Raw genomic sequence first — 27558 nt, 5'->3', positions numbered from 1 at the left:
AGCAGAAATCTGGGATGGGGTTGTAAAGGCAGAGACCCCAGCCCAGCAGTGGCAGGAATGACACCTGATGTGCACACCTGGGGCTGAGGTGCAGTCCGGAGCTGAGCTTCCACGGGTTACAGCCGGCATTTCCCAGAAGCACCAGCAGCTTTGGTGTGCTGACATCCAAGAAAAGGTGTGTCTCCTTCCTCAGGATCAGATACTGGCCCAAGCACACAGAGGTTTCCACTCACGGGGTGCACGGAATGCTTTTTCTCCTTCTGTCATTCCTGTTGCTCCCAGCATCCTCCACAGATCCTGAGGTTTCACAGCCACCCATCCCTGTTTTTCCAAGTTAATGATTGAAACCGGTTGGATTTCTGAGGCGCTGGCACCCAGGCTGCAGGCGGCAGGCCAAGGATGCTTGCCCTCTGGGATTAATCATTCTCCCAGCTGCTGACACTGCCTCCATAAAAATGCTGGGATGGGATTCCCAGTGCTGCTTCCCAGCAGGAGGAGAGGAGCCAGCTCCAGCATGAGGGCAGCTCTGGCCGTGCTGCTGCTCTTGGCTGCTGCACACGCGCTACACCGAGGTAAGGGTGTGATCCTGGGGCTTTGCCAGCCCCTGGGATGAGGGGCACGGGAATGGGTCCTCAGTTCCAGTGGTTTTTGGTGGCCTCCCCTCTCCCAGCCTACAGCCAAACCACTGGGCAGGACCAGAGAGGAAAGGGAAGGGGCGGGATGGTGGTTTGGTATCCAGGATGCCACTTTGGGGTGATGCTGGAGGAGGTGGGAGGGGCAGAGGACAGAGCTGCAGGGATCAGCTCCTTCTCTTTCCAGAGGAAAATGGGATTTCCTGACCCCCCTGACAACCACCATTCCTCTACAAAACCCACTCTTTGATGGGAACGATGATCTGCTGCCCTTTGCTGCCTTCTCAGCTCCACAGGGAATCACCCACCTGCCAAAAAAACACCCCAAACTTACCTCTCCCATATGGCTTTACAGAAGTGGACAGAAATGCCACAAGCTGGGACCGATAGCCAACATTCCTGCCAGGAAAGAGACCTGCCTTTTCCATGGCTTCCCCTTTTCTGGCAACCTTCACCCTACCCCCTTCCAGCCCAGCAGAGCGATGTGACCCTCAGTGTCATGGCCCAAACCCCTGGAATTTGTGGAGGTGACCCTGCCCCACACTGTAATGCCAGGAAGCACCGGTATCAGTGTTTACCCTGCTGGTACCAAAGTCTGACCCCACAGATTTGTGACAAAAATCGATCCCGTTTTTCCAGGGATGACAACGTTGCTGGGAATGTTTTCACTGCTGGACCTGGCCCCAGAGCTCCCAGCCCTTATGGTTTCCAGGCCCTGCCAAAAAAACCAACCCCACATATTCCATACTCAAAAACTGCCATATGTTTTACCTGTAGCTCTCCCAGCTCCAGAGAGGGTTTTCTCCCTGCCCCTTTCCCTGGCTGCAAAGCTGGAGCAGCAGCCTGGATACCAGGGATGCTGCTCCCAGACCAGCTGTGCCAACATCTCCCTAGGGACCACCAAATCCTACTTGGAAAAAGAAGTAATGGAAAAAATTAACAAACCTCAAGTGAATAAAGCAGCGTGTTGCGTGGTGGCAGAGCATTCCTTGTTCCCTACTCACAATTCCTGCTTCTCCTGCACTTTCAGGGAAGGCTTATGTCTGGGAGAAGGTCTGCCAGGAGTACAGGATGCTGGGAAAGGAGAACTTCCGAACCCTGTAGGTACCTCCTGCTGCCGGTGCCCTCCCAGGACACACGACACCTGAGCCAAGAACAGTAAATAGAAATCTTAGAGAAGGGAAGATGGATTCAATTCACTAAAAATGGGAAGATGCAATTCAACCCCTGGACTCTGATTGCTTTTAGCAGGAGAAAAGTTTGATTCATTGTTGAATTCCTCAAAATCAGTTAAGTACCTAAACAATCAAGAATTCTATCAGAGCTGACACATAGTCCCTTGTAAAGTGGCAGCCCCCAGCCTGGAAGCTGTTCCAATTCTTTCCTGGCTGTTTTCCAAGGAATATGCTGTAATTTCCCACAGCACCACAGCCAGCACTGTTAAACCCATTTGGGCAGAACAGTGCTGTAACATGATTTCTGACCAAAGAGAAAAAGCTCACCTGGCTCTCCCTGTCCTTGCTCCCTGCTCCCAGGACCATCATTGCCAACAGCCGGAAATATTCCAATGGCACCTTCGAGGAGATTGGCCACCTCGTCCGGGAAATCATCTCCCTGGCCGAGACGTGCTGCACCGACGGGGCCGACCCCTCCTGCTACGATGCCGGGGTGAGGCTGACCAGAAATGGGTGATGGACCCCAAACCGGAGCTGGGACGGGGTGGCCGTAACCTTCTCTCCCTCTGCAGTCCACGGCGCTGTCGGTGAAGTCCTGCAGTGCGGACTCGCCCTTCCCGGCGCACCCCGGCACGGCCGCGTGCTGCGCCCATGAGGGGCTGGAGCGGAAGCTGTGCCTGGCTGCCCTGCGGCACCCGCCGCAGCCGCTGCCCCGCTACCTGCAGCCCTCCGACAAGGAGCTCTGCCAGGCCTTCCGGGAGGACCCCAGGGAATTCGCGGATAGGTGAGGGGATAGTCTCCCACCGAGCCCGGGTGGGTGATGGCACCAGCCAGTGCCGTGAGCTGCCAGCCTGAGGGGGTACCTGGAGAGGGTTCCCATCCCTGGACAACGTTAACACCTCCAAACCACACTTATATGTTCCCAATCCCCTGATCCCAAGGTGCTGATCTCCTTTTACCTTCTCTGCCGCAGGTTTCTTTATGAGTACTCCAGCAGCTACAGCCAGGCTCCCCTGCCTGTGCTCCTGGCTTCCACCACGACCTTCCTCTCCATGGTCTCCACCTGCTGCATCTCCCCTGCACCCACTCCCTGCTTCCTGAAGGAGGTGAGACCCTTTGGAGTGCTGGGCTCGCCCCCATCCTCACTCCCCAGGGACCAGGCAAGCACCGTGCTAATGGCCCCGGGAAGAGGAGGACCTTTCCATTCTCTTTTTGTGGCAGAAACTGGAGAGGAAAACCCTCTCCCTGCTCACCCTGACATCAAACCGGATTTGCTCGCGCTTCTCAGCATACGGGAAGGACAAAGTCAGCTTCAGGTACAGGGGGAAATGGCCTCTCCATCCTGGAACAGGGGCCGGGCTGGGAGAGGGCTCCTCTCTCCCTCTGCAGATCCTATTGGCAGGCAGCATTCAGAAATACAAGGTTTAATTCTGTATAAATCCTGGAGATGCTCCATGCATGGCACAGGTGCAGAACAAGCCCTGCGCTCCCCATGCCCTCACTCCCACACCCCTGCTGGGAGCTGTTCCCTGGGAAGGGGGCTCCAAGGCCCTGAGCCCCGCACATCCTGTGCTCCCCAGCTACCTGGCCTCGCTGGCTCAGAAGGCTCCCAGTGCTTCCTTCGAGGACCTTCTCCCGCTGGCCCAAGACGCTGCTGAGGTGTCTTCGCAGTGCTGTGACTCGCTGGCCGAGGACTGCATGCAGAAGAAGGTAGGGGAGGCTGGAGCTCACCCCGACCCAGCTCCCGCATCCCAGCAGGAGCTCCGGGAGCTGAGGGGACCTGCACATCCCCCGCTCCCTCTCTGCAGCTATTGGAGCACACAGCCAAAGTCTGCGCCACGCTGTCGGCCCATGATGGGCGCTTCGTTGACTGCTGCACGGGGAAAAACCTGATGGAAAACCATTTCTGCATCCTGGCCATGCCCCCAGCGCCGGCCCCCAAGCTGCCAGAGGCGTCTGAGCCGACCAACAAGGAGCTGTGTGGCAAGGACGGGGCTCTGCATGCCACCAGGTGAGTGGGACCCACGGCAGCCAGGGTGCAGTCATGGAATAAAACCATTTAAGTTGGAACAGACCCCAAGGATCATCGAGTCCAACCAGTTCCTGACCCTGTTAACCCTTAGGTTATTATGGGGATAACCAGGGCAACATCCCCAATTCCCTCGGGGGAATTTGTGCCACCAGGCAGCCTCAGAGGCTGCACAAAGATGCCAAAAGCTCCCCCCATTCCCCTCAGAGCATTGGAGGTTCTGAGCAGCACCCCTAATGAAAACTCCCATGACTGCTGGTCTCCCACTCCAGGTCCCTGTTTGAGCTGGCACGGAGGCACCCCAGCCTCCCTGACGCCGTCCTCGCCAAGCTCTATGACTCCTCCGGGAAACTTCGGGAGGAATGCTGCTCCACCAAGGACCCCTCCGCCTGCTTGGACAGCAAGGTGAGTGCTGTGGGAGCTCTGGCGGCTCATCCTGTCCCCCCCCCTCCCAGTGCCACCCAAATCCCCACAGAGGCTTTTCCCAGCCTGGTAACTCCCACCCTCTGCCTGCAGCGCAAGCGGATGGAAGCAGAGCTAGTCCCCCTCCTGGAAAAGGCCAGCCAGCTCTGCGAGCAGTACAACAAGCTGCCCTTCCTTGAGTTCAAGAAGAGGTAAGCCTTTGCCTTCCCCCCACAAAAAACCCACCTGGACCACTGCAAGCAATCAGAATTGGTCCAAAATATTGAGGGTGCAGAATGGAGCCACCCACGCGTTCGTTCCCCCCGTGCCCGAAAGCCGCGGGCCCGGCACGCCGGGGCCCCGCAGTAACCGCGCTCCCCACGCCGCAGGCTGCGGGAGAGCCTGGGGCAGGCCGAGCCCGGGGCCAGCCCGGCGCACCTGGAGCAGCTCCTGGAGCAGCGAGCGGCCTTCGCCTCCACCTGCTGCCTCCCGGACGCTCCCCCGCTCCTCTGCGCTTCCAAGGTATGGCCGCGGCCCCTCCTGCGCCCCGCGGGGCCGGAGCCCTGGGCTGCCCCTCGGCTCTTCCCTCCTTCCAGGTGAGCTCGGGGCTGGGAGAAGCGTGTCAGGAGGAGTCCTGCCTGCTGGGATAGGGGCCCGGCGCCGGCCCGGGATCGCTTCTCCAGGCGTGCACGGAGGGAGGGGACCACGAGGCTGAGCTCTGTGAACACGCAGGAACGGGGGACGGGAGGGATCAGGGAGCTGAGCCCAGCAGATGGAAGGTGTCACACAGCTCCCTGCCACCCTTGTATTCCTGCAGCCAAAATAAAGACAAGAAAAGTCCCATCACTGCTGCTGGGAAAGCGGTGGGGAGGGTGGGAAAGGGTCAGGGAGAGGTCCCAGCCCTGATCCTGGGAGCTAAAGCTCTAAAAACTAAGCAAAAACAGGGAAAACACTCCTGAAATGCCCGTAAAGACAGCAGTCTGTGTGTATTGGGGTATTCAGCTACCTGGAAACAACAGCTCATCACCTGAAAGGGGGACCCTGGGCACCCCCAGCCCCCCCACCTGCGCAGGTGAGCCCTCGCCAGCACGGGGGAGGGTTTGGAGGTGCTGCAGGTGAAGGAGCCCCAGGTTGGGATGCAGGAGGATGGCAAACCCAGCCCAGAAAACAACAGGAAAATTCCCCAAGCCCAAATGTGGCAGCTTTGTGTACAACAAATACAGCAGGGGGAGCAGAAAGGGAGACATGGGTGCACAGAGAGGTAAGGGTGCACAGAGTGACAAAACAGAGCCAAAACCAAGATGAACTCCCTGCTCAAGCCAGCTCATCCCTTTCCAGGGGAGCATTGGCAGCCCATGGATCACTGCTGAGTTTCCCTGAAGTGTGAGGAACACGATGGATTTGGCTGGCACCGTCCCTGTCCATCTCCTGCCAGAGCCCCCTCTTATTTTGGGATACAGGACTAGATAGAAAACACAACTCGGTTTTAGTTTGGGTTTTTTTGTTGTTGTTGTTTTTCCCAAGAATCCCACTGGGACTGGACCTGCTGCACTGGAGCAGCAAACCCCCTGATGTCAAGGCACTGGATCCAGCCACCACCCTCATGTTACAGCCTGCCTTTGGCATTTATTTTCCAGCATACTAATTTCCAATTTTTCTAGTTATTTCTAATTCTTTCCAATTAATAAGTTGGGTTTCACCTTGTTCTGCTGGGGTGAGTGACCCACATCTCATTCCTGCACTCAGGTTCACATCCTTCACATTCCAGATGTGGAGGGTAAGGGCTAACAGTTACAGAGATCCTCTGGGATTCCAAGGAAGACTGAGGGAGAAATGCCATTAAGCCAGCCAAGGACATCTCTGCCAGGTGGCACCATCACTGCTTACGGGGGGAAAAGCCATCCAAAAATACTCAGCTGCTGTTCAAAACAACATGAACCATAATCCTCTCACTAAAACCACCAGATTCCTTGGAAAGTTCAGGCTGCTCCTGCCTGATGCCAGCCAGCATCACCTCCCCAGGGATTCCATCCAGTCCTTGCCAGCCTGGCATAAACCAGTTGGCTTTTCCACTCTCTGTTTTACCAGCAATTTTTATTTGTTTTTTATAATAATTTTATTTTTGATCTCTCATTCGTCCTGCTCTCAGCACTGTGACACACACAAGGTGGATTCACCTCCTGCCTTTTCATCTCACCACCTCTCTAATCCTTTCCCAAAAATGTAAAGGAAGCAATAAAGTTCCTGACTTTGTTGTGGTTTTTTTTTTTTTAATCCCCAGCACAACACATTCCATCAGGTTAGTCCACTCCCCAGGAATTCGTCAGGTTAAAGCAGGAATTCAGTGGCAATGCAGGAATTCCAGGGAGGCATCCAGGGAAGCATCACTTCATTACAACCAGGGAAGGTAGGACTGCCATGGGAAAAGCCCAAGGAGAGTTACTGGAGGCACTGAAAACCCAGCATGGAATAAAACAGTTCCAACACTTACCTGGCCAGTGCTCCATGAAGCATTATAAAAATAGTGAAAGTGTTAGTTTTATCCACCTCTGAGACCTGCAGGGCTGCTGATTTTCTAGTGCCTGCTTTTCCCAGCTCTTTTGGGCCAGCAGCATCCCAGCAATCAACTTCAACCACCCAGAAAAACAGACAGGAAAAAGGCTCATACCTCCTTTTCACTCTATTTGTTTCCCAGACTGTGAGCAGCACATTCCTAAAAGGAACAGCAAGCATTTTTCTCTTGGCTTCATCCCCACAGGCAGGCCCAGCAAAGCGTGGGGACAAACAGCCATTTATAGGGGGGGATCAGCTCACGGGCACTGCTGGTGCCACTCAGCTCACACCAGGGCTTCCAGCAGCGGTGTGGAATCCAGAATCCACATCCCCATTCCGGACCCTGGGGAAGTAGGTGCCAAAAAAAAAGTCCCTTAGCACTTCAGGGCCGTGCTCCTTGCCTGGGCACTGGGATGAGCCTTCCAGAGCCACGTGGCATCGCCTGGGCACCAACACCTCCCGAGGGACTGGCACCACCGGGTGGCCACCAGCTCCGGTGTCCAGCTGGAATCACCGTCTCACCGACGGGACTGCAGGAACTGAGGCAGGTCCCTGCTCTCACCACGGCACGGTTTGAGCTGGAAAAGGAGGTTTTCTGTCACCGCAGGGCTTCACACGGCTCCAGAGCCACCCCCAAGCCCCTACCACAGCAAATATCGCTGCCGGCTCCAGCTCCCAGACATCCACCTCTGAGGATGACCCCGGGCAGGAACAGGGGGCTGGACCCCAGTGCAAACCAGTTTCCCCAAGAGCTGCTCCCACACTCACCCGTTCGAGCGCATCCTGTCTCTGGCAAAGCCAGTGCCAGGCTGGAGGGCTGTGTCCTGCTCGTGCGGAGAGCTGGGCAGAGGAACCAGGCGGTGTCCGCGCCGGGAGCACGGAGCCCGGGGGCAGGAGGGGTCACCGCCACTCCCGGGACACTCCGGCCCCACCCGCTCCCAGTCTCCCCAGTACAGGCTGGCAGACGCTGCACGCAGAGCCCCCAGTGCCGGTCACCGAGCCACGGCTGGGGCGGGAGCCGGTCCCGTGGTGGGCATCGGGAGCTGCCCGGGACCCGCGGCTCCCCCGCGTCCCCATCTCCCGCCGTACAGCGTGGGACACGCCGGGGACACCGGCCCCATCCCGGGCTGCTGCTGCTGTCCCCTCGCAGAGGGTCCGTGCCTAAACCCACTGCCAGAGCCACGGGGAGCCCGGCGGGTCCCGCACCGAGGGGAGGGAAACAAACCTGAGTGCCGGGGCAGCGTCCGGAGCGCAGCTCCCGGCAGCGCCTGCCGGGCACCGGAGCCCGCAGCGAGGGGGGACGGGAGCCAACAGCCCCGGTACGCGCAGCTCCGCCCCGCTTCACCTGTTTTGTATCAGTACTGCCCGGTTTCCCCTACCCGGTCCCGCCCCAGGACACCGAGACGCCCCCGGCTCTCTCCGGTCGGCCGTGGGAGGGCGGGAGGGCGCACAGGGAGGCCGAGCTCGGTCCCTACGGAGAGGCGCGGCGGCGGCAATGGGAGCAGCTCCAGCCCAGCCCTGGGGCTGCCCGGAACGGGACCCGAGCCCGGCAGAGCCCCGGGAGCCGGGAGCGGGAGGTGGCGGGGCTGTGTCGCCCCCGCGTGGCCGGCGCGGGGTTGGCAGCCGCCCCGTCCCGCAGTGTCGCCGTGTGGCGGCCGCGGCGCGGCAGCGCAGCCCCCGCCGGTGGCGGCCCCAGCGCCCGCAAGGACATTGGCGACACGCGGACACCTTTCCGTCACCCCTTTATTCAAGCCGCTGCAGGTTTTAGCCCTCGCCCATGGAGCCAGCCGCTGCTGCCGTCCGGGACCCGCCCGCAGGTACCGGGAGCTCCTGCGGAGAGAGCGGAGCCCGTCGGCCTCGGCCCCCAGCCCGGTGCGAGGCTCCGGTCACACCGGCTCGGGCGCGCCCCGCTCCCCTGCACCTTCACGCGATGCCCGTTTCCCGCACATCGTCACTTCTGGAAGGGGAATCCTTGTTTAACGTTTCCATCTCTTCTGCCTTTCTCTTCCTACGCTGCCTCCGACAGTGGCTTGACGGGAAGGAAAAATCATAAAAAACAAACAAAAATAAAGAGGCAGAAGGGGACATGGCAGTGATACTCCTCCTTCTCCCTCGGCTTTTACCCTGCAGAAGATCCACATGGGGTGACACCTGGTTTCCAGCCCCAAAGGAATGTTCCAGGCATCTCCCAACACCTGCAGGACCGTGTTCCACCAGCCCGGGGCACCCCAATCCAGCCTGCCTGGAGCCAGGGCGGCTGGGCAGGGTTTGCTCCCTTTTCTTTCTCTTCCTTTCCCGCCCCGTTCCCCCACGTACTGACTGCAGAGGCAGATGCCGACGATGAGGATGATGAGGGTGACGATGGCGGCGATCAGGGAGATGATGACGATCTGGCCCTGGTCGCCTCGCAGGTAGAACAGATCCACCCTCTCGCAGCGAGCCCCGGTGTAGCCTCTCTCGCACCTGCCCCGCGGCACAGGGGAGGCACAGGGCGGTCCCAAAAGCTGCCATGGTGCCTCGGCGCTGCTCTCCCGAGAAGGACGAGCACAGCATCCCACCCCGAGCCGCCACGTCCCCACCGGGGGTGACTTACACACAAGCCGGTGCCTGCTCGGCCACGAGGAAGCGGCACCTCCCTTTGACACAGTAGTGCTGGAACTCCTCCGGGCACCGGGAGAAGTGGCTCTGCCGCCGCAGCTGCGTCCCGTTCCCTGGGGGTGACAAGGACGAAGGATTTCCCCGGAGGGGTGACAGTTTTGCCCCGAGGCGGCAGCAGCATCCCCGAGCTGGTGCATCCCCGCAGCAGCTCCGAGCCTGCAACCAGGGCCCGCACGGTGTCCTCGGCTGCCCGGCCCGGGGATGCCGCACGGCTTCGCTACAGAAAACACCTGCTCATGCACGGCCCCGGCCCGCTCCCCGCGCCCTTCCTCCGGCTCCCCGGGGCCCTCGCAGCCCCCCTTACCTGTGCACCCCCTGGCCGTGCCGCAGGTCAGCCCCTCCGAGCCGTGGCCGGCCGTGACGTTGGTGTCGGCGCCCACGCAGCTGAAGAACGCCAAGCCTGGAGGGAGCAGAGGCGGCTCAGAGGGGGGGCCCAGCACCCCCACGGCCCCCCACGGCAGCAGGGAGGGCGCTGGCAGCGGGCTCCGCAGCTGTGCCCATGGCCCCCCTTCGCTGGCAGCATCAGCTTTTCCCCGGGGCCGGGAGAAGGGAAAGCCGGTCCCGCCTGCTGCCTCCACCCACCAACGCCCCAGCACGGGGCCTGGGAGCCAGCGCGGTGGGTTTTGGACCACACAGCCCGGCCAGCTGCTCCTCTGCCCAGGGAGGATGCAGGGAGGGATCCCCAGAGAGATCCGGAATCGTGGAATCGCTGATGGGTTTGGGCTGGAAGGGACTGTGAAGTTCATCTTGTTCTAACAGCTTCCACTATCCCACGTTGCTCCAAGCCCTGTCCAACTTGGCCTTGGACACTTCCAGGGATCCAGGGGCAACCGCAGCTTCTCTGGGTAATCTGTGCCAGGGCCTCCCCACCCTCGCAGGGAAGAATTCCTTCCCAATATCTAATCTAAACCTGCCCTTTGTCAGTACGAAGCCGTTCCCCTTTGTCCTGTCACTCCGTGCCCTTGTGACAAGTCCCTCTGCAGCTCTCTTGGAGCCCCTTTAGGCACTGCAGGTGCTCCGAGCTCTCCCTGGAGCCCCGGGCAGGGAAAGAGGCCACCGCGCTCTCCGTGACCACGGCGTGAAACCGAGAGGCGGCCGAGCCCGGCGCGTCAGAGCGGCGGTAACCGGATCGCTGGCATGCCAGCCCTGACTCAGCACGGCCCCGCTCCCCGCCCGGCCCTCCCCGGGGATTCACCGCGGTGGCGGCACCCAGGGAGCGGGGACAGGTCCTGCCTGACGGGGCAGGGTGCTGGGTGGCTCCCGCGGATGTGGCTCGCCGAGGCGGGGCTGCTGCCATCCCGAGTGGGAGCACTTTGAGGCGTCCCAGGGAGCGCAGAGTTTGCGTGGCCAGACCCTGGCAGCCTCGTCTCCTGCTACCTGTTTCCTCATCCGGCCCTCCGGCACCTCGGAAACGGCGGTGGGAGCTGCCCAGCCAAGCCTCCGGAGTCCCCCCGTCCCACAGCAGGGACATTCCCGGCACACACGTCCCTCCTGGCTATATATAGCCACCACGGCGCTAATGACGCGCTCTGGGTGACAGAGCTCCCAGAGAGGCCGGGGGGAGCAAGGGGAGCCCCCCGCCCCAGCCGGGCCAGCAGCAGGGCGGGAGCTGCCTGGCGGGAGCCAGGGATGAGCCATGGGGCGGCTGCCCCCGGATCCAGCTGTGGGCGGCGGGGGCACACGGCGGGACAGGGAGGGAGGCTGACTTCACTCCCGGTGACCGAGTTCACAGCTCGACATGGAAAGATCCCCGCCAAGCCGAGCTCCCCACCCTTATTGCAACCAGATGCGGCGTTCTGGCACCCTCCGGGCTGGCAGCCCCCTGGCAGGACCGCCCTGGCGGCAGCGCCAGCTCCAGAGGGAGGGGGCTGCGCCCACCCACGGCCGGACCGCGGCCCCCAGAGGCTGCAGGTGCGAACATCCTCATCTCTCTGATGCACGGGGAGAGCGGCTCCACTATCTCGGGCTGCACCCTTTCCTGGCCAGCCAGAGATAACCCGGGAAAGTATCCCAAACACTGGATTATTTTGCTGTTAACACCCCCACGCTCTCCCAGGAAAGCCCAAACTTTAGGAGAGCAACCACCCAGGACATTGCCGTGGTCTGAGGGGACACACCAGCCCTAAAACAGGTCAGCAACCCTTGGTTTCCTCCTGCCAGCACTGGTTTGGCAGGTTTTGCCAAGTGCTGTCACCAGCCCTGCCAAAGGGCCAAACCCAAACTGCTCCCCGTGGAGAGGAAAGCTCCCCTGAAATCCCAGTGCAGGCTCTCTCTGCCAGGGAGGGTGTCAGCTGTCCAGCCTATCTGGGGTTATTTCCTGGCAGCCATGAGCAGACACCTGTCTGCAGCTTCCTGTTTCCCAAAAACTGAGGAACGAACACGGGAATGCTCACGCTCTTGCTGAATGGGTCCTGCCCCCCTGCCCTCGGCATCCCACATTCCCGGCGCTGCCAGGGATGGCTGTGGGTGCTCAGGCACCCATGAGCAGTGTCCCATCAACAGGTGGTAAAAGCATCCCGGCTGTGCTCTAGGATCCAGCCAGGACATCCCAGCCCCCGTGCTGGCCCCAAGCGTTTGAGGGATTCAGAGGAGGGGGAACACAGGATTGGAATTGTGGGGAGTTCCAGGATGGGACCTGGGGGCACATGGGGGAGCCCAGGTACAGGGCTGGGTAAATGCCAGGCTGGGCATAGAGGAGGGGCTGGGCTGGGATTGTCCTGGGGGCACGAGGATTCGCTGGGATGGGACTGCAGAAACACCAGGATGAACACTGGGATGGGACAGGGCCAGCATCAGGATGGGCTGTAAGAGAGGGGAATACAAGCGTTCAGCAGAATGGGCCGGGGAGCAGCAGGATGGGATGGGGGAGCACCAGGACAGGCAGGGGGAGCACCGGGATAGGACCGGGAGGCAGGTGTGGGATCAGTCTGGGACCGGGAAGCAGCGGGACCAGAGAGAGGACGGTGCCGGGACCGGGGGGGTGACACCGGACTGGGACAGTGGAGGTGACACGGTGCAGGAACGCGGAGCACCGTGCAGGGGCGGGAAGCACCGGGCCGGGACAGGGAGGAACACCCTGGCAGCCCCTGGGTATCCCGGGACCGGGCAGGTGGCGGGGCAGGGGGACGCCCGTGCTTACCAGAGGCGAGGGCCAGGCAGAGCAGCAGGGTACCGGGGCCGCCGCCCGGGGCCGGGGCCGCCGCCACCTCCATGTGCGCCGCCGCCGCCTGCCCGGTGCCCGGTGCCCGGCGGCTGCGGCGGGGCGGGACAGGGGCGGCCGCTCTGGCACCACCGCCCTCCTCCTCCTCCTCCTCCGCCTGCGCCTCCTCCTCCTCCAGCTGCGCGGCTCCCACCCCGCCGGGGCCATCCCGGGCGGTCCGGCCGTGCCCCCGCGGCGCGTCCCCTCCCGGGTGTCCCACCCACGCGTGTCCCACCTCGCACCGGCCGCCCTGGCCTCCTCCTGCGGGAGGCGTCAAGGAGATGCCTCAGCCCAGACCCTGGGGATTTGGGCAGCGAGGGGGATCCCCCACGCTGCCATCAGAGCAGAGCTCCGGGGATCCTCTCTCCAGAGGGACAGAGAGCTTGCGCCTCACCTCCCCAGAGCGTTTATCCCTGGCTAGCTTGTTATGAAAAGGTGAATTTATTCATAGCGAGCGGCTATAAAACCCTGCCAAAGGCCTTGGCAGGGAATGACGGCAGCTTCCAATTATTCTGCAAGGGGCTGTGCCTTCGCACAAGATGCACAGGGGTGAAGGTGTCCCCCAGACGCTGGCGCGTCCCCTGCTGCCCTCGGCGCTGCTCGCTGGGGATGCTGAGCCCTGAGCACGGCTCAAGCGGCTCTCCCGGCACGGAGGGCGGGGGAGCTGCTCCGGCCCCGCGCCGCGACAGGCGCGAACTGAGGTGGGAATGAAGGACTGGAAAGAACGGGTGACCTCAAACCGCAAGCTGGCAGCTATTAATGCGAGTGCTGGCAGCCACCCAGCCATGCCATTTGGCCGCTGGCCAGGGGGTGAGCAAGCTCCCTTAGCCCTGGCCGGCCAAAAATTCCCGCTGCAAGCTCCGGCACACCGGTACCGCCGACCCCTCGGCTCACGGCCACTCCGGCCCCCTGCCAGCAGCCCCCCAAAACAGGCAAAGCGTGAAAAATCACGAGGATGGTGCAAAAGCTCTGCTGGGGGGGTTGGATAAGACCAGCAAAACTGGCAGCTGGTAGCAGGATGTGGCACAGGGCCACCCGAGAGGAGCTGGCTTCATCTCGGTGGGGTGGGCAAAGGCAGGGAGCAGGCAAAAAAAAAAAAAAGAAAAAAAAATCCTCCTGCCCACCAAAAGAAAAATTTCCCTCCAGCACCCTTCATATCTGGATAAAAGTGATGGGGAAAAGCATTTTAAAGAGATTTTGAACGAGCTGGGGCCACAGGGTAGATGTCACCAGAGGCAATGGTTTCCCATCTCCAGTAGCAAATGGGAAAGTGCCGGCAAAAGTTATCCCCAAAAAAGGATCTCTCCCCGGCCACGTCCCCTGCTGCACTGAGACCTCCCTCGCCGGGAGGACCGGGCGGAGGTGACCAGCAGGTGGCAGCTGGAGCCCAGGGCTGGTGGCCTCGGGGTGTTCCGGGCTCCCCACGGCCCCCGGCGCCCCATGGCCACGGCGAGCGGCAGCGCCTGTGCCCAGCCCAGCCCCGCCAGAAGCTCCTTTCCGCAGAAACACGCAGCACCACCAGCGCCAAGGACGTGAGGGGAGAAGCAGGGAGGTTATCAGGCTGTTCCCACGGCTCCAAGCCCCTGCAGCAACAACAGCATTATTTTCCCTCCTCCCAAGCAGAGGAAAGGTTTCAAGGAGAGCGGGATGCTGATATCGCCCGGCGCCTCAGGAATGCAGCTGACTTGGATTTTGTGTCCTGCTGTTTTAGGCCCAGAGCCAGGAGCCATCCTGAGAAAACGCCACACAATAGAAGAGAATAGAGGGCTGAGTAACCCCGGTTAAAGATAGCTCGGCCACAGCCTGGGCTCTGTAAATCCTTTTCCATAGGCAGTGTGCAAAAGCCTGGAGAGGATGAGTTCAGCCCGAAAATATTTCACCCACAGCACAGCCCTTTCCAGAAGAAAAGAGGTAAAAAAATGGTCCTTGCACCTCCTGCTGTGCCACAGGTGTCTCCTGGCTGGGTCCTTCGGGCACTGGCAGCTGCATTTTGGGAGCTGTTTGTGCCGTGGGAAGGCAGGACCCTGACTGCTCCTGACTCACGTACCTGGGTTGTCCCCACCACAGGCACCAGATCCCTTCTATGCAGCAGGCAAGGGGAACCCAGGGAGGTCCAGAAACACGGAATTACAGAACAGTTTTTATTGGAAGGGACCTTCCAAAAGCTCTTCTTGTTTCAGCTCTGCTGCGATTGGCAGGGACAACTTCCACTATCCCAGATTGCTCCAAGCCCTGTCCAACCTGGCCCTGGACACTTCCAGGGATGGGGCAGCCACGGCTTCTCTGGGCACCCTGTGCCGGGACATCACCATTATATCCAGGCAGGAGCTGGCACGGCCCTGAGGGTGCAGGGGGACAGGGGGAATTAACACAGAGCACCCCAAGTGGGTGTCACCGGCTGGTACAGGAGCACCCCATGCCGGGTCCTCAGTGTGTGATGATCACTGGCAGCGTGTGGCACTCAGTATCCAATCCCAGTGCCTCATCCCAGGGCAGGGTGACTGGTCCCACCACCCAGTGCAGTGCTGAGAGCCCGGTGCCTCATCCCGGGGCAGGTGGACTGGTTCCACCACCCCGTCCCAGTGCCCGCACCCAGCGTGGTGTGCCTGATGCCCTACGGTCAGTCCCTGGTACCCAGTGCCCGTGCCCCGCATCCCCCGCCCCCTGCCCGTATCCCCGGCCGTGCCGGTCCCGCATCCCCGGCCGTGCCGGTCCCTCATCCCCGGCCGTGCCGGTCCCGCATCCCCGGCCGTGCTGGTCCCTCATTCCCGGCGGTGCCGGTCCCTCATTCCCGGCCGTGCCGGTCCCTCATCCCCGGCCGTGCCGGGGCCGGCAGGTGCCGCTGTGGGCCGGGCGCGGGCGGGGGGCGGTGGCGGGGGCCGGGCCGGGCCGGGCCGGGCGGTGGCGGGGCCGGGCTGTGCGTCCCTCCCGCCGCGGCTGCCAGCGCCGCCGGCACCATGGGCTGCTGCTGCCGCCTCCTGTTCCTCGCCCTCCTCCTCCTCCCGGCAGGTAAGTGCCCGCCGCCGCACCGCGATGGGCAGGGGGGACACTCGTGGACCCCCGGTGTGGGGCCGGGAGCGATGCGGTGGCCGCGGGGAAGGAGGCAGCCCCGCGTTCGCCGGGGACAGCGCGGCTCCTTCCCGGAGGAGGGGGAGCGGAGCCAGCCCCACCACGGGTCCCACTCACAGCCCCGTGAGGGGGGTCACCGCCAATGACACCGCTGCGGTCGGGCAAGAGGTGCTTCACCCTTCTTTTCCTCACCCCTTGCCCCTCAGAGGCGTCCCCAGCAGAGACCCCGCCTGCCGTGAAGGAGGACAACTTGGTGGGACCACCACAGTCTCCTCACGGCCACCCCCTGCCCGGGCTGCACTCCCCTCCTGTCCGCATCCCCCTTCCCTCCACGGTCACTGCTCCGAAGGAGATTTTATGGATCTCCCTGGCCTTGAGCGAAGGCTCCCACGCCCCCAGCCCCTGGCGCTTCCCCCCAGCTCCAGGGATCCCCCCGGCGGCGGCAGCCTCCCCATCCCACACAGACACCCGCCTTGGCATCCGCCCCCGCCGAGCCAGCCCGATGCGGCAGCGAGCGCGGGGCACTGCCCGGGCTGCGCTTTCCATAAACACGAGGAGCCGCTGGCTCAGGAACTGCAAAACACACTTGCGTAACCGGGGACGCGCGCGGGGACAAATCCATCGGCCGAGCTGTCATTGTCACATCGCTGCCGGCAGAGCAGCGCCGGGGCACAGCCCGCAGCCAGCCCCTGCGGGACCCCCAGCCACGGCCCTGGGCCAGCGTGTGGGAGATCTTGCCGGGATAAGTGACCCCGGCGGTGCGAGGGGAGGGAGAGCTGAGCGAATGATCCTCCCTGGAAAGGGGGAATTTGCCCTCGAGCTCCTGATCTGGGCTTTCCGAGCAAACGCGTTTGGGAGGGATGGGGATGAGCATTTCGCTCCACGAGGATGCTGGGGATGCTCTTTCTTCTCCTTCGCGGCCCCCTGCCTTGCCCAAATTTGCCCCTAAAGCAGCCAGTCTCTGCTGGGAGTCAACCTTTGGGGTTGGGAGGCGGGTTTTTCCCAGAGCCCGGGCCAAACCCAAAGCTGTTCCCACGACCATCCCTCTCTAAAGCACCAACGCCAGCCAGGCTTGGCAGAAGAAACAGAAAAGATTTCCCTGGACTGTGCTCCCATGGCTCTCAAGCTGCTCCCAAACAGCCCTAGAGCATCTTTCAGATGCTTTCTACAACATTTTTGTCCCCATTGAAATATTTCTTTTAAAAAAAGGTGTATACTTATATTTTTATATCTATCTCTATATATATCTTGGGAAGAAAAACAAAGCACAATTTAAATATGCTTCAAGCTCATTCTTCTGGACTAAATGACAGTGAGGACGTCACTGGCCAGGAGTAAAATGAGTCTGGGCTTTGCCTGGCCACGTAATGAAACAACAGCGTCTCGCACAAGGAAGTTTTTATCCTGTTATTACTCCTTAGTCTGGATGTAAATTGAAACCTGCTCTGTTTTCCTGGTGCCCAGCCCCGAGCCCTCTCTCCCCTTCAGCCATTCCCCCTGTGCCCCAGCTGAGACATTTTTAAGTACCTTTTAGAAGCAGCTCGTGGCTTTTAAGGTTTTGAGTGCTTCTTCACGGAGACTCTGGGGTGGAAGAGCTGCATTTTGGGCTCTCAGAGCCCCATGGACTGTTTTAAGCTGCCATTGAGGAGGCAAATCTTTAGGCACTCTGCTCCCCCGTGAGCTGGAGGACAGGAGAGTTGGGTAATTATCCCCTCTCCCAAATGAGCAATCAGCCTCTAACACCAGAGGATGCTCTAAAATTCCTCTGCCGAACCCAGCTGCTTCTCCCCCTGGGAGGGGCTGGAATGGGGCTGATGCATGTTGGAAGCTGCACCTAGAAGCACTAATTAGCAGCCAGCCAGGAGAATTACGGAACTGGGGAGTTGTCACCTGGGCAGAGCTGCTTCTTGCAAAACTCCTGGCTGGCTCCAGAGCCATTTCCAAGACATGTGCCTGGAAAAAGTATTGTGCCGTGTCCCAGGCAGGCAGGTGCACCCGCCAGCTCCCAGCCCAAGGAGACACCGGAGAGCATCCATCCCTTCCCATGGGACCCCTTACTCCCTTCCCCAGGGAAATAAGCACAGCATCACACCTGTTCGCATGCTTCACGAATATAGCTTGAAGTACTTCATGTATTTTTTATTTAAACAAGCAAAACATCATTTTAGAAAGAGCTGGTGCTGTCATCTTCTGCTTTCCACCCCAGGTCCTCATCAGATACCTCTGTCTGTCCAGGCTGACCACTAGCCAGAGAGTGTTTTGTCACCCTCAGGAGGAAAAAACACCTAAAAATTCCTCTTCACCTTCTTGTCTGCTATAATTTCATTGCAGCATCAGGATCAAGGGCTTCATGAGCTGAATAATTAAGCAACATTTAGCTTTGGGGGGGAAACACCACCTTTTCTTTGGGTAGAATGTGGGTTTGTTGTGGCACCGAAAGTCCCCACCTCTGGGTTTGGCTCAGGGGCAGACGGTGCCAGGGAAGAGCTTGGACACCCAGCGCAGGCAGGGAAGGAGGGACGGTGCAGCATGCGGGGAGCCATGTGAATCTCAAAGGCTATTTTCGGCTGGGAGGAGCGGGGACTGCAGGCTGGTGGAGCTTTCCTCCTGCTTCCTCAAGCGGAGTCTGCCCGGCATTCCTCAGGGTCTGGAGAGAGCCAGGCCTCCACATCAGCTCCTTCCTCCACAAAACAGCCTGGAGTGGAGCAGCTGCTTCTCCCCAGCCGGGGAGGACCTTGCTTGCAATCTCTCTTTGCCAGATTCCCAGAGCCCCCCTTCCTCCCCTTCATTCCCCACAGGATTTTGCTCTTCCCTTTGGCAGGGGGAGGCTGTGCATCCCCCAGAGGTGCTGGCACCTCCAGGGAGGTGGATGCCCACGGGCTGGTTCAGCAGCAGCCCCAGCTCAGGGAGGGCACCCCGGGCTGTCCTGGGCAGCTGCAGGGTGCAGGGGCTCGGGGTGGCCAGGGACACACGGGCACAGCACATGGATTGATTTGGGCTGTGCAGCTGCTTCTCTGAGCTACAGAAAGCTTCAGAGCAATTAGACCCAAAGCACTTAACGACCATGCAGCAGAATAAAACTAATCATGCAGGAAGCCAGCTCGGCTTGCCAGTAAATCAGAGCAACTGCAGATTTATTGGATCTGATGGCCTTGGCTTCTTTGCATGGGCAGGGAATAGCTTTGCCTTTTACCTGTTGGTGTTTCTGGCCTCTGGTTTTGTCCCTTGGTTTCTTCCTTCTCTCAGAACTGGTTTCATACCATTGGCAGCAGACCCTGGCACCGAAATAGAGGAGATAGAGCAGGAAAGAGTGGAGCAGCACATCAGCCAGGGATGCTGCTGCTGGCATTGGGGTCGCCAGCATTCACATGCAGTTCTGGAGCTTTGCTGCACACCTCAAGCTAGAGATACCCTCAGGAGTCCCCATTTCCCATCACCAGTCCAGCTGGGTGCTCCCTCTGTGCTGGCATGAAAAGCTCGGTGAGGGTGAGACACAGCTTAGAGCCTGCAGGACTGCTCCCAGACCTCCCCATCATCCACACTCCTCAGGGATAACGAGGCAAGGGTCCACAGCAGCACCCCAGAAAAAGAAAGACACAAAGTAAAGGCCCAAACCAACCACCACATCCTCTGTATTCCCTCCCCCATGCCAGTACAGGGCTCAGTCACAACCTGGGCACTGCAGATGGGGCCTCCAGCCAGCGAGAAGTGAAATCCCCAGATCCCAAACTGCATGGTGACAGGGAAGGTGAGGTAGTGCAGGGCTGAACAGCTGGAAAAACTCGCTGAACCCAAAGCAAAAACCAGTTTGGCTTAGTCCTAGCTACTTCAGGGAGAGCTTTTGCCATCCACAGCCAGATGCTGCTAGTTTTATAGCAAAGAAATACAATGAAAATTATACCTGAGTATCAGCGAGGGGGAGGGGAACTACCAAAAACCAGCACAAGTTACAGGACTCCCCAGCCACAGGAAGCAAAGCTGAGCCAAGGAGGTCATGGGCAGGAAATCCTTACTTACATTTAAATATAGATTGTTTTATTGCTCTGCATCACTTAACCTTGTTATAGATCAAGGCATACTCAGGAGACTCAGGGCTGTTCTGTCATCAGCATTTGATGAGGAGTAGCTTTACACAGGACTGGCAAAAGGTCTTTTTGCTCACTCTTGTGATTAAAGACTGAGATGCCTACAGAGTTCTGCTTTAAAGAGTAGTGATACTTCTGTATGGTCTTGGTTACTTGTGGGTTTTGGGTGTCTGCCTCAAAACCAGCTGCTAAACTGGCAGAGAAAATGGTACCCAAGCTGACTGCACAAGCAGAGCGTGCTGTGTGTGTCCTGCAGCTCTCCTTGTTTTCTGCTGTTGTTGTATTTCTTGTTCAGAACAGGTGGTGAGATTCCTTGTGCAAGTACAGTCAGGATCTGCTGCTGGCAGGCAGAACAAATAACATCCGTGTGATGGAAACTTTCATTATCCCTTTGGCCTTGGCTGCTGGAGGAGCATCCCTGGCTGCAGCTGGGGCTTGGGTGCTCTGGTTAATTTGGGCTGAGAGCAGCCGTGTGGGCTGGGTCATGTGGATCTCCTGTGGCTGTGTCAGAGGCGATGAGTTCTGAAGTGAAGCCCATTAAAAGCTCTATCTCTGCCTTATCACTGCGTGTTTGTTTGCTGCGGCGTGGCTGCTCCCATCTGATGTCATTCACTCGGCCTGGAGATGTTCTCTGGTGGCTTTTATGCTGCGTTTCAGCTGGCAGAGCAATTTAGGATTTGCTGCAATGGCTTTTGGAGTGCCTGGGAAATGCATCCTGGAGAGGCTGCCAGCCCAGGCCAAGCAGCTCTTCCCCAAGAGGAGCACGAGCATCGCTCAGCTCCTGCAGGGCAAGACCTGCCCCTCTCTCTGTGTGGCTTGCAGGAGCCAGGAGAGCAGCAAGGCAGCAGGAGACAGAGAGAATTCATCAGGTTCATTCTTCATGTGATTAGGGTCAGTGTTCCCCAAAAGCAGGATATTTGAATGACACGGCTTTGGGTTCTTCTTTCCTTGGCTGTTTTCTGTACCCCTAGTGACTAAACTCTGGGAAGAGGACTTTCCAAAGCTCCTGTGGGGCTCTGGAGTGGGACACTACTGCTTTCCCAGGTGGTTACCTCATCCTGGCAGTCCCCTGCCTCGCTCTGTGCTGGATTCCAGCAGGGTGCTCAACTGCCTTAAGTGAATTAGATGAGCAAATTCCTCAGGGCTGAGCTATGCTCGGTGTCCTCTGGGAGCTGACATCCCTCAGTCCCTCTGACAGCCCGTGGTTGAGGTGTTTTTAGCCTTTCAAGTCATGTGGTCCTGAGTGAAGTGTTGTAGCTATTTTGTCCCTTGTTCCAGGGCACTGCTCTGCCTCCCGCTCCCAGCAGCAGCTCCTGCAGACCAGGTGTCAGGAAAACAAAGGAAATATCTCCTTTGGCCTTTGTTTTCCTTTTGATTCTCCCTTTCAGATGCCTTGGTAAGAGGACAGGACCTGCAGACACACTGGAGATCACCCATCTGTGGGACAGGCTGCCCCTGAGCTGTGTGCAGTGATGTGGATGGGGACAGGAGGAGCACCAGCCAAGGGGACCCTCAACCCGCTCCTTTCCATCCCTTAATCCTCACCCCATGCAGGAGCAGCCTGCGCTGCCTCTAGGATGGTGGCTGGGATCTCCTGGGCTCATCTCCTCTGGGTGAGACCCCAGGGGCAGTGGCTGGGTCCCAGATCACCTGTGGAGCTGATGGCTGGGAGGAGGAAGGGGAAAGCACAGCACTGGCACAGGCACAGGCAGGGATTGCTCACAGGGCTGAGCTGAGCAGCGCCTTCGGCCGTGCTCACTCTCCTGGGAAGAGTCCCTGTGCCTTGTGACCTCCTTGGCCGGGAGTACTCAGCCAGCAGCCAAAGATTGCTCCTGCCTCCACTTCTGGCTCAGCCTCCCAATTTATATCCCTTTGATATTATGGAAAGTTCCTGACTCATCCAGCCTAGCAGCACTGCCAGCTTCCCGAGCTCCCTATTGGTTTGCCTCCAAAGTTCAGGCAGATCATGGGAGCTCTGCTGACCCCGAGCACTTTGGGACGTCAGGGTGGCTTTGCAGAGAGGTGAAAGCTGCCTGTGTCCCTGAGAGGCTGGGAGCATCCACATTTACAGAGGTGACAGACTTTCCGAGGTGCTCCCAGCCCTGGGAGGATCCTGCTGTGCTCAGTGGCCTTGTTGGGTTGCAGGGGCTGTCTGGTACCTGCTGGAGAGATTTGGAAGGTCCAGGTGTGTTGGGGCAAGGATTATTGAGACATGGATGGATTCTGAACCTTGGTGTGAAGGATCCTTGGTCCAGCTCGTCATTCCCCTTCTCCTCCCTGCCCTAGGGTTTGTGTCCTCACCCTGAGGAGGGTGAAAGCTCAGAGGCATCTCCAAGTGCTTGTCCTCAGGGGAAAGGAGCAGCCACGGCCCCGGTGCCACCTCCAAGACTCCTTTGCCTGGGGAATGGAGCCCTTCACTTGCATCCACAGAACCAAAAAAAGAAATTTTGGCTGGATTAATGAGCCCCTGCTCACCAGTGCCAGATCCCATTGTTTTTCTACACAGGCACTGAATGTTTCTGTCCTCCCCACTCAGGATTAGTTCATTGCAGCTGGAGTGAGCTCCTGCTCTTCCCAGTGCTGGGCTTGGGATGCTCTGTGGCTGTAAATAAATGAATGCATGGAATAAAAATGCCTCCCGGTGTCATGCAGTGTTGGCACACTCTTCCCTCATCCCACCACACTGAGGGGGCCAGTGCTGGACCAGTGCTGAGTTCAGCCCTAGAAAGGGGGGGGAAAGCCCCAGAAGTCAGCTGGTGGGGACAGAGGGAGAAATGACTCATCTTCATGCTAAGAAATGGAGACAAATGAATGAATGCACAAGGAAATGGGGGGAGAGGAGAAAGAGGAGTCTTGTGTTATCATTCCCAGCTGCAGAGTGGCTGCTGTGGGGAGGAGCTTTTTCCCCTGCTGCTGGGAGGAGATGCTGGGAAGATGGAGGGGGTGACTGGGGATGAGGTATCCCAAACTGGGGGGAAAATGGGTCTGATCTATGCCAGGACAACTGGTCTGGTTTAAACATCGCCTCTGGGTACACAGCTGTATTTTTTTAGATGGCTCTCACGATTTTAAAACCCAAACTTATTTCCAGCTTAATTCCCAAGCCCTTTAGTTCTCTCCCAAACACCAGCTCGCCCCAAGGATTGGCCTAATTAATTAATTGTGATTAACATTTCTTCGTCTCTCTCCAGGGCTGGGGGATGACTCCCCAGGACCGCCCCTCCTCCCCGTCCGCCCGCCCTTCCTCTGGGGGGGTGTCCCGGTGAGACCGGACTCGGGGGATGTCCCCACACCAGCTCCAGGCCAGCCCTCGCTGCCCACGGGACCTTCCGGACATGGGGCGTCCTCCAGGCCCCTGGAGGGGGACGGCCACAACGCCAGCGCCCCTGTGGCAGCGCTGTCCCCCGCTCCTGTCACCGCTGCCGCTCCCCCGGCAGCCTCCGGCCCCAGCGCGGTGCCGCCCACGGCGGGGACAGCCCCGGCTCCGCGGACAGCGAGCACCGGCAGCCCGGCGGGGAGCACCGAGGAACTGGGGGCAGCTTCCAGCCCCACAGGCACCGCTGCGCCCCCACCCCGCTCTGCCCTCCCCACCAGCGAGCCCCGCTCGCCCCCCGGGGTGGCCTTGTCCCCGACGCCTGTCCTGGTGAGCCCTGGCGCTACCCAGCCCCCGCTGCTGGCCAAGGATGTCCCTTCCCTGGGGACACTGGCCATGGCATCGAGCCTGGCCGTGGAGCCGACATCCCCCCCAGTGACTGTGATGGGCCCCACGGGAGGCGAGGCCGCAGCCTCCGAGAAAGCCACCGGAGTCACCGTGGAGGAGGTGCCGCGGGCCCTGAGCGCAGGTGAGCCCCGCCGCTCCCACTGCACACGCAGGTAAAACACGACCAGGTGCTCGGACAGGAGGGGCAGGCCCCAAAGTGGAAGGGAAGGGGTGGTCAGCTGCCTGAGAGCATCATTCTGCAGAATTCCTGGAGGAGCCTGTGTCATCTGATCCACTGGCAGAGACCGGGACTGGTAGATAACAAATCTCGGTTGCCTGGAGATGTGAATAAAATCCTCAGTTCTAAATTTGACTTGAAACACTTAAGGATGAGAGGAAACAAATGGCTGGGTGGTGGGTGCAGCCTGAGTTAGGAGGATGTAGGTTTTCATTTTCCCTCCTGGAGACCTCAGGAAGCTGACACCAGCTTCTTCCTGTCCCCTTGTGCACACACAGGTAGCTTAGAAGTGCTCCATATGGCTGGAAAAGGGGAGATCTGGAGCATTTTCTAGCCTTGGCCAGCACTAAACGCTGCCTAGTGCTGGGAGGAGCATTAAGGAGTGAGTCCATAGTGCCCAGGCAAAGCCCAGCTGTGTTTCATCCTACACCTACTCTGCGTTCATGGGAACGGGATCATGGCAAAAGCGGAGGGAAGCAGTGAGGGAACATTCCCGCTGTCAGAGACGGCTGGAGTGGGTGAACTGGGAGCAGCTGGGGTGTGGGATGTGTGCCATGGGCCTCGGGGGCTGAACCCTGCCCTTCTCATGTTCCACCCACAGGGAGCATCGTGGCCATCACCGTGACGGTCATCGTGGTGGTGGTGCTGGTGTTCGGGGCAGCCGCCTACCTCAAGATCAGGTAAGGCTGTTTGGGGCTCTTGTCTCACTGCTGGGACTGGGCCCCTCCCTGAGGCTCCCTGCAGGCCCCTCTCACCGTCACAAGGACGGTGCAAAGCCCCGGGAAGGCGCTGTCCCCAAGCGTGGCAGGGCAATGTGCAGCCTCTGGTGCCAGCACGGCTCCATCCCTTACCAGCCCTGTACTGGAAAGCAGAGTTTCAGTCTCTCATTTTACAATTGCCTTGCTCAAATGCCAGGGATGCTGCTCAGCACAGTCATAACCAGTAATTATCCCTTGGGAAATCTGCTGCCGTGGGTCTCGCTGTCACTGGGACAATAAACAGCAGCAGAGCCCAGTGCTGAGCATCCCTAATGAGACTTTGCTGGCAGCTGAGATGAGCAAAGGTCTTGTTTTAATTCCCTGCCCTGTCCAGGCTCATCCAGTGGGGGTAAAATTCAGCCTGAGCTTCTCTTCACTTCTCCTGGTTCTTCCTCTTAAAATATCCCAAAGCTTGACCTAGGGAGCCCTTGCATTAATATTTCTTCATCCCATGGCAGAATAACCAATAAATCCTCAAAGTAACCGGTTCTCTTTCCCTGGCAGGCACTCCTCCTATGGAAGGCTTTTGGACGACCATGACTACGGCTCCTGGGGCAACTACAACAACCCTCTCTATGATGATTCCTAGCAGGGATGAAGAAAAAAACCCACAAACCCTTAATTTATAAGCGCTTCTGCAGCAGAGCATCCGCTGTCGAGGAGATGCCGGGCACGGAGCCCCTGCCTCAGGCAGGATCACCACGGGTCTGGTGGATGGCAGGGACTGGAGGGCGGGTGTGCAGTGCTGACAATAAACCTGAATTTTGGCCTTTGAGCAGGAAACCAGGTCCTGGGGCAGGTCAGCCACTTGCTGTAGACAAAGGAATCCAAATTCCCCAGGGGGAGGGGCTGGGGAGGTCAAGGGAGAGGATGGAGGTTCAGCCAGTGCTGTGACATCCTTTGAAATGCTGCTGCTCTGTGATTTGGAGGGGAGTGGGGGGCTGCTGAGCCAGAGCCAGCAGTGTGCCAGGGTCTCCTGTGCTTTCACATGTCCCTTTCCCTAAAATCACTTCCCTGTGTTGCCCTGCTATGAAATCCTTTGCCTTGTCTCACCAGGAACTACGAACAGTTATGGGGGCTGCTCACTCACTGCCCCCTTTCTTTTCCTGCAGGTGCTTCCATGCAGAGGTTCCTAATTCAATTTCTTTCCGTTTAATTGTGGGGGGGTTGGTCCCAAACGCAGCCCAGGAGCCCATGGGAAGATGCACTGACCATTCATTTCACACATGTGGCTGCTTGCTCCACAGCTTTGTTTCCATTCCTTAAAAAACTTGGCTGCCAAAATACAGCGGAGTGTTCTTTTAATCCCCAATTTGTGTTCAGCTTTCAGTGTGGGATGGCTGGGGATGTCTGATGGCAGAGCTGGTTTGGGAAGGGGATGCTCAGCCGCTTCTCCCTCTGCCTAAATTCCCTGGCGGTGGAAAGCAAACCCCACAGTCTGCGTGACCTTGATTAATTAGCCAGCGCTAATTGGTGCTGCAAGCTCAGGGGGTGTCCCGGTACAGGTGGTGCAGGCTTGGGAACAGGCTCTGCTGCCCACCCTGCCTCTCCACGGAGCAGCCCTGGAAACATCAAAGCTTGGGGTGTTTCCATGATTGCTTCCTGCGAGAGATGCATCATCCCCGGGTTTCCATCAAGTGAGGCTAAGAAACGTGGCCGGCACCCAACAGGTACCTGGAAAGGTCAGGAGAAATGAGGGCAGCTCTGCTTCCCAAAAGGAAGTGCAATTATTGTGCCTTTTCCTTTTCCTCCTGAGCCTTTCTCAGCCTGTTCAGGGGTCCATCCTTTCAACTCTGCTGTGTGTTCCTCTTTTTAATTCAAACTTGGTGAAAACAAGAAAATAAACCTGTGAATGATTGTGGCATCTCCCAGCCACAGCCAGCCTGGACAACAGTTGGGTCTGGGAGCATACACAAGGCAGCACAGGCTCTGAAGGTGCTTAGGATGAGCAAAATTCCTTTTTGCCTTTTTGGCACCCAAGAAGCAGCAAATTAGGCTACCTTGGCTAAGAAAAACCACAAACTGAGTTAAAAAAACCACCACCCTCTTCTCTGGAAATAAATTGGGAGTTGTGCTGCTGCTGCTAAACTAAGGGAATAAAGGGAGAGGAAAAGCCATCACCTTCACTTAAAAGTATACAACCTAAAGGGAATAAATTCATTTTTCATGGAGGACAGAAATGGGGTGTCAGTTTTCCTGCTCAGCCCTGTGCCTGGATCCTCAAAATGGATTGCTCACTTTTGCCTACAATGCAAAGAAGAAGCTGTACATATTTTTGGGGATATCCCAGGGTGAATAGAGTTCCCTCACTTCTTTGGGATCAGATACCATCCCCAGGGCCTTTATTCCCAGTGCAGCTGTCCTGGGACATGGATTATGTGTTTCCACCTGCAGGACTGTTTGCCAGCATGAGCAAAGGCACAGGGAATAACAGAGGGGTTTGCTAATGCAAAAAGCACTTTAGTTTGGGGGGTAATGCCCTCAGAGGGCGGCTGCCTGTGTTCTGGGCAATGGCTTCAAACACCCCTCTCACATTCCCACCTGCAATCAGACACTCTGGATTATGGAGGGGTTTCTCTCCCACACAAGTATGGCAGGGGAAAAGGGGAAAAAGCATCCAGGACACGCCCTAAAAAGGCTTTTCTCCTTCTCTTAAAAAAACAATGGGGTTAACCCTGCTGTCAGCCTGTTTTATCTGCAAAACCAGCAAATCCCCATTTTCCCAAAGGCTCCCCCTATTTTGGCTCAATTCCAGCTCCTCCCAGCTCCCTCACCTCCCCCCTTGGGCTCCGTTTCATCTCAGAGATCCTTTATTTACACAGGAATAGCAGAGCTGCCCCAGCTCCGTGTGGATGCCATTCCCGACCCGCGCCCCCGCTCCAGGGCTCCCCAGAGCGCCGGCTGCTCTCTCACCGCTTCCAGACTCCCTCTGGCCCCCCTAATTATGCTCTTGTTTGGCTCATTTGTGAATATTCTCATATATCATCCTTGTTTCCAAGCGTCATCTCCTCTGCAGACTCCTGGTGGAGTTACTTGAGTGAGCAGCTCCTGGTTGCAGCC

The 27558-nt window shown here is 58.7% G+C and overlaps 3 protein-coding genes and 1 long non-coding RNA gene across 9 annotated transcripts; 2 read left to right on the top strand and 2 right to left on the bottom strand.

Moving 5' to 3' along the window:
- The first annotated feature begins 78 nt into the window (after positions 1–78).
- On the top strand, positions 79–4974 carry GC (GC vitamin D binding protein). 4 transcript variants are annotated; one of them, XM_063415131.1, is made up of 12 exons: positions 79–572; positions 1663–1732; positions 2168–2300; positions 2380–2591; positions 2781–2913; positions 3029–3123; positions 3388–3517; positions 3616–3818; positions 4109–4241; positions 4353–4450; positions 4628–4760; positions 4835–4974. In XM_063415131.1, exons 1-12 carry the CDS (start codon positions 464–466, stop codon positions 4886–4888), a joined length of 1503 nt encoding a protein of 500 aa, XP_063271201.1. In that variant the 5' UTR covers positions 79–463; the 3' UTR covers positions 4889–4974. The 4 variants fall into 4 exon arrangements, with proteins under 4 accessions (XP_063271201.1, XP_063271199.1, XP_063271200.1 ...); XM_063415129.1 differs by having other exon boundaries at positions 4109–4450; XM_063415130.1 differs by having other exon boundaries at positions 4628–4885.
- LOC134559857 (uncharacterized) lies at positions 2532–4817 on the bottom strand. Of its 2 annotated transcripts, none has more exons than XR_010082598.1 (5): positions 4677–4817; positions 3392–3501; positions 3061–3199; positions 2767–2904; positions 2532–2670 (listed from the first exon to the last, which is right to left on the bottom strand). It is a non-coding gene; the product is annotated as an uncharacterized LOC134559857 (long non-coding RNA). The 2 variants fall into 2 exon arrangements; XR_010082599.1 differs by having other exon boundaries at positions 2561–2689.
- A 3517-nt stretch (positions 4975–8491) lies between the features above and the next one.
- BTC (betacellulin) lies at positions 8492–12748 on the bottom strand. Of its 2 annotated transcripts, XM_063415132.1 has the most exons (6): positions 12589–12748; positions 9754–9849; positions 9385–9502; positions 9108–9254; positions 8713–8820; positions 8492–8621 (listed from the first exon to the last, which is right to left on the bottom strand). In XM_063415132.1, exons 1-5 carry the CDS (start codon positions 12659–12661, stop codon positions 8715–8717), a joined length of 540 nt encoding a protein of 179 aa, XP_063271202.1. In that variant the 5' UTR covers positions 12662–12748; the 3' UTR covers positions 8492–8621; positions 8713–8714. The 2 variants fall into 2 exon arrangements, with proteins under 2 accessions (XP_063271202.1, XP_063271203.1); XM_063415133.1 differs by having other exon boundaries at positions 8544–8820.
- A 2777-nt stretch (positions 12749–15525) lies between these two features.
- On the top strand, positions 15526–25810 carry PARM1 (prostate androgen-regulated mucin-like protein 1). The gene is made up of 4 exons (XM_063415172.1): positions 15526–15657; positions 22994–23644; positions 24342–24420; positions 25003–25810. The coding sequence occupies exons 1-4, from the start codon at positions 15606–15608 to the stop codon at positions 25085–25087; spliced, it is 867 nt and encodes a 288-aa protein (XP_063271242.1). The 5' UTR covers positions 15526–15605; the 3' UTR covers positions 25088–25810.
- Positions 25811–27558: the final 1748 nt, after the last annotated feature.

Source organism: Prinia subflava, chromosome 18 (genome assembly GCF_021018805.1).
Source record: "Prinia subflava isolate CZ2003 ecotype Zambia chromosome 18, Cam_Psub_1.2, whole genome shotgun sequence".
In the NCBI taxonomy this organism is placed as follows: Eukaryota; Metazoa; Chordata; class Aves; order Passeriformes; family Cisticolidae; genus Prinia; species Prinia subflava.
The sequence above is the reverse complement of the archived record's forward strand: the minus strand, read 5'-3'. Positions and strand labels throughout refer to the sequence as shown.